Source organism: Pteropus vampyrus, unplaced genomic scaffold (assembly GCF_000151845.1).
Source record: "Pteropus vampyrus isolate Shadow unplaced genomic scaffold, Pvam_2.0 Scaffold577, whole genome shotgun sequence".
Lineage (NCBI taxonomy): Eukaryota > Metazoa > Chordata > Mammalia > Chiroptera > Pteropodidae > Pteropus > Pteropus vampyrus.
The window spans coordinates 26844-31377 of NW_011889358.1; the positions used below are offsets into that span (position 1 = coordinate 26844).

Below are 4534 nucleotides of genomic sequence, written 5' to 3' on the forward strand. Positions count from 1 at the left end.
TATTTGATTTTTTTTGAAGAGGCTTATAATACTACAGCAAGGAATTCCTGTTATTGGTTGAAGATGGATACTTTTGAGAGGTCTATGCATCTTAGAATTGTTGCAAATATGACAGTGGATGCATAAGCAAAGGTGACCAGACGTTCATATGAAAATCTATATCCCATCTACCATTTTCAATTTAGGAATTTTTTTTTAATAAGTTTTAAGAGTTCATGTTTTTTAACAACCAACAGAAACTATGATTGACAGTATAACAGTAAGTGAGATAAAATTTATTTTAATTATATTTACTTTTGTGTAATTTGTGTTTTATTATGCTCTAGAAAACATATTTTATCTATTTTTAAGCTGGAAATGTAAACGACAATTTCTATATTTGGTAAAGCACACATAGCATCACTGTTTTAGAATGCAGTTCTTTGCATATATAAATGTCATTTTCTGGGAGATTTTTGTGCACAAAACTATATTGGCATTTAAAAGATATAAAATTAGATAGCTATCCAGAAATATATTATATTTCATCAACCTCACATTAAACAATAAAATATATATTCACATAATTGTGTAAGCATTCTTACTAATCTCCCAAAAGAATGACACATTGACCAAAGTTGCGTCACCTCATTAGAGATCCCTGTCCTCATTTCGAACATATCTTTTGAAAGCAGAATCAACAAAAACCAGTTAGTCACATTTCACTATGATCCATTTTTCAAATCTGGTTTTATTATATTCTGTGATACCTTAGAAGGAAAAAAAACATGTTTTTACAGCATGGAATAATAGCCCAATGTGACATGGCTGAGTAAATTTCCTCTGTGATATGATACATGTATTGCCTGAGATATTAGGAAGGATTGTAGGAAGGTGGGAAATGGGCAGAAGAAATCTTTCTCTACATCTCAGTTTGGTCTAATATAGTCATTAAATGTATTTCCAACTGTTTCAGCATGTTCTGTCAGGCAAATCATGAGCCTACTTTAGTTCTTCTTCTTATGTTGGGTACTGTAACCCCGAGGCTGTAACTGTATTGTCTACTTAGATAATCAGAGCTGACCCAGTAGAATAACACATTACATATAAAAGTGAGTCCACATACAAATAAATTAGGGTCTCCAGAGGAAACTTCATAATTCACCATTTTAGGAAAATCTCAAACTTAGCGATGCTAATTTTAAAATAAAAATATTTGAGTCCCTACTAATGTAATCAACTGTCTATACCTTAAAACAATCTGGGGAAGAGCTATTACTCATAATCAAAAAAGTCCATCCCCTCTGGATTTAATGTCTTATAGACATTAAATCAGTGACAAAATTACATCAACAGAATTTTACTGGAAGACAGAGCAAAGGAGGGCAGTTTCTCTTTTATCTGTTATGAAGGTAATAAATGAAAGCAGAAAAATTGATCCTATTTGAAAGCAAAAGAAAAAAATTGAACAACAGATTTTAACATAGAAAATTTAATTCAACAAAGTTGATATCCAAGTGTTTTTAATTAGGTCCAAATAGAAAGAAAAATAGCTTTGTGTTTAGAAAACATATATAGATAAATTTATTTAGAAACATTTTTAAATGATTTATTTATTTAATTTATTGAGGTGACATTGGTTAGTAAAATAATATATGTTTCAAGTTTACAATTCAATAATACATCATTTATATCTTGCATTGTGAGTTTATTGGACAGTTGACAACATATCTGGAACTGTGTTAGTTGTATGGTGAAAAAAGACACATTTCATGATCCCCACAAATTGATATTCTTTCATAAGTGATAAAATAGTAGCAAACTTGTTTTCTACAGGAACACAGTGGCAAGGATTAGAGATACCATAGTCATCAGACTTGCAGGAAACTTTCCAGAGGACTTAAAAGTAAAGTTGAAAACCAATGGAAGAATAGAAGTTACTCAGGAGAGTTGAAGACAGAGAACAGATGTCCTATGAGAAATGTTTACTAAAATACCTATCACACGGAATGCACTCAATAAATGTATTACATTATGTTTATTGAAAGGAACAGAATGATAGAGAAGATTATGAGTTTTATTTGTGACATAGTGTGCTTGATGTCCATGTGAAATGTTCAAATAGATATGTCAGGTTGCATCAGAGAATCAGAAAGGACTATTACAAAAATAGTATTTCAAAACATAGAAATTGACAAAAATACAGAGGAAATATTAGTATAGTGAATAGTCAAGAGATATGAAGAAAATTCTAAGAGACAGATAAAAGGGGCAGAGAAAATATTATCTGTAATATCTTTGAAGCTTTTTATCATCACTTCATAAAAGCATAAATGTATACTGTATATAAGTATAAGTATATTGTGCATTAAGACAGTCCATATTCTGCACCCCCATGAACTGTAAGTAACTATTCAGGGACAGAGAAACCTTCAAAGGAGGCCTTGTCAGAAGGGGAGCTGAAAAGTTTGTGTGTGTGTGTGTGTGTGTGTGTGTGTGTGTGTGTGTGCGTGTGGGTGCACACACATTCGATAGAATTTCGAGGTGGTCAGGGGAGAAAACGTTTGTATGAAATAAACAAATATAGAAAACAAAATTCTTTAATCATAGAGCTGGAACAGAGACTTCAAGTAACTACACGATGTGCATAGAAAACTCAAGTTGTCCGACATAAATTAACACTTTAAGAAGGAACAATGTTCAAGCAAATATATCAAACAGAATTCTTGAAAGTCAAGACATTTTGTGCCTATGAAAAGACAAATCCAAAGAAGTCAAAAGTAGTCCTTTACGAATTGTAAATATTTTTTAATAATAAATTTTTAAAACTTGAATGTGATTGATTTCATACTTTTGAAAATAATCTATAATAAAATGTCTCAATGTTATATGCAGATTTAATAGAAATCAGGAGGCAGCCATGAGAAATGGCACAGTAACAACATTCATTCTGCTGGGACTGACAGATGAGCCTCAGCTGCAAGTGCTGATTTTTATCTTTCTCTTTCTCACCTACATGCTGAGCATAACTGGGAACCTGACTATCATCTCCCTTATTTTACTGGATTCTCACCTTAAAACAGCCATGTACTATTTCCTACAAAATTTCTCCTTCTTGGAGATCTCATTCACATCTGCTTGTATTCCCAGATACTTGTATAACATTGCAACAGGTGACAAGGTCATTAACTACAATGCCTGTGCCAGCCAAGTATTTTTTACTGACCTCTTTGGTGTAACTGAATTTTTTCTTCTAGCCGCCATGTCCTATGACCGCTATGTGGCCATCTGCAAACCCTTACATTATGTGACCATCATGAGCAGCACAGTCTGCAGAAGACTTGTCTTTTGTTGTTGGGTAGCTGGTCTATTTATTATAATCCCTCCACTGAGCCTAGGCCTGAATCTGGAATTTTGTGATTCTAATGCCATTGATCATTTTATCTGTGATGCATCTCCCCTCCTGAAAATCTCTTGTTCAAATACTTGGTTCATGGAACAGACTGTTATAATCTGTGCTGTGGTGACCCTCCTTATGACACTTCTGTGCGTAGTACTGTCCTACATTTATATCATCAAGACAATTTTAGGATTCCCTTCTGCCCAGCAAAAGAAAAAAGCCTTTTCTACCTGTTCTTCCCACATGATTGTGGTTTCAATCACCTATGGCAGCTGCATCTTCATCTATATCAAACCTTCAGCGAAGGAATCCGTGGTTATTAACAAGGGTGTGACAGTGCTCACTACTTCTATTGCTCCAGTGCTGAATCCTTTTATCTACACACTGAGGAACAAGCAAGTCAAACAAGCCTTCAATAACTCAATAAAAAAAATCGTGATATTTTCCAAGAAGTAAGAGAATGTGGAACTAAATGAACACATATAATGAACTCACCAAATTCCATCATCAGCTTAGATTATTCAAAACAGTCTTATTTATCCTGCTCTAGAGACATCTTCCTCACAAACTTCTTTAAGTTCCTTCCATAAACAGGCATGTTAATAGCTTTTTAAATTTAAATCCTGGCTTCACCTCTAAATTAAGAATACAAAAAAAAAAAAAAACACCAAAAAAAACAACCCCCAAATAAAACAGAAGTATATTTGCAAATGAGAAATATTAAAAAAGAAATACATAGGTTAATAAATGTTTGCATTACCAGAAAAAGAATCAGTAATGTTTGCCATTGTTTCATTCAATCAAAAGCTTTCAAATGATTTATTTATTGAGTCACTTAAGAAATATATATTGGGTGCTTTTTTGGGTGCAGGTACTGTTTTAAACACCAAAAATAGAGGAGAGAACAAACTAGTAAAAACTTACTCTTATGTAACCTTAGTAGTAAACAGAACTGATTCTATGTAAAAGAAAGAAAAAATGGTTAACTTGCACTTATATATTTTTTTCATAAAAAGAAATTACAAACCTCATAATTATGGAAAAACATCTAAAATATTAAAACTTAGAAATTATATCTGTCAAGTTAATAATAAAAACTTTTTAAAATTTAACTTTATTATTTTTTTTTAGAGGTCTTTTATTTTATTTTTTAAA

At 32.1% G+C, this 4534-nt stretch overlaps 1 protein-coding gene across 1 annotated transcript; it reads left to right on the plus strand.

Moving 5' to 3' along the window:
• Window positions 1-2899: 2899 nt before the first annotated feature.
• On the plus strand, window positions 2900-3835 carry LOC105308432 (olfactory receptor 6C2-like). The gene has a single exon (XM_011384405.1). The coding sequence runs from the start codon at window positions 2900-2902 to the stop codon at window positions 3833-3835; it is 936 nt and encodes a 311-aa protein (XP_011382707.1).
• Window positions 3836-4534: the final 699 nt, after the last annotated feature.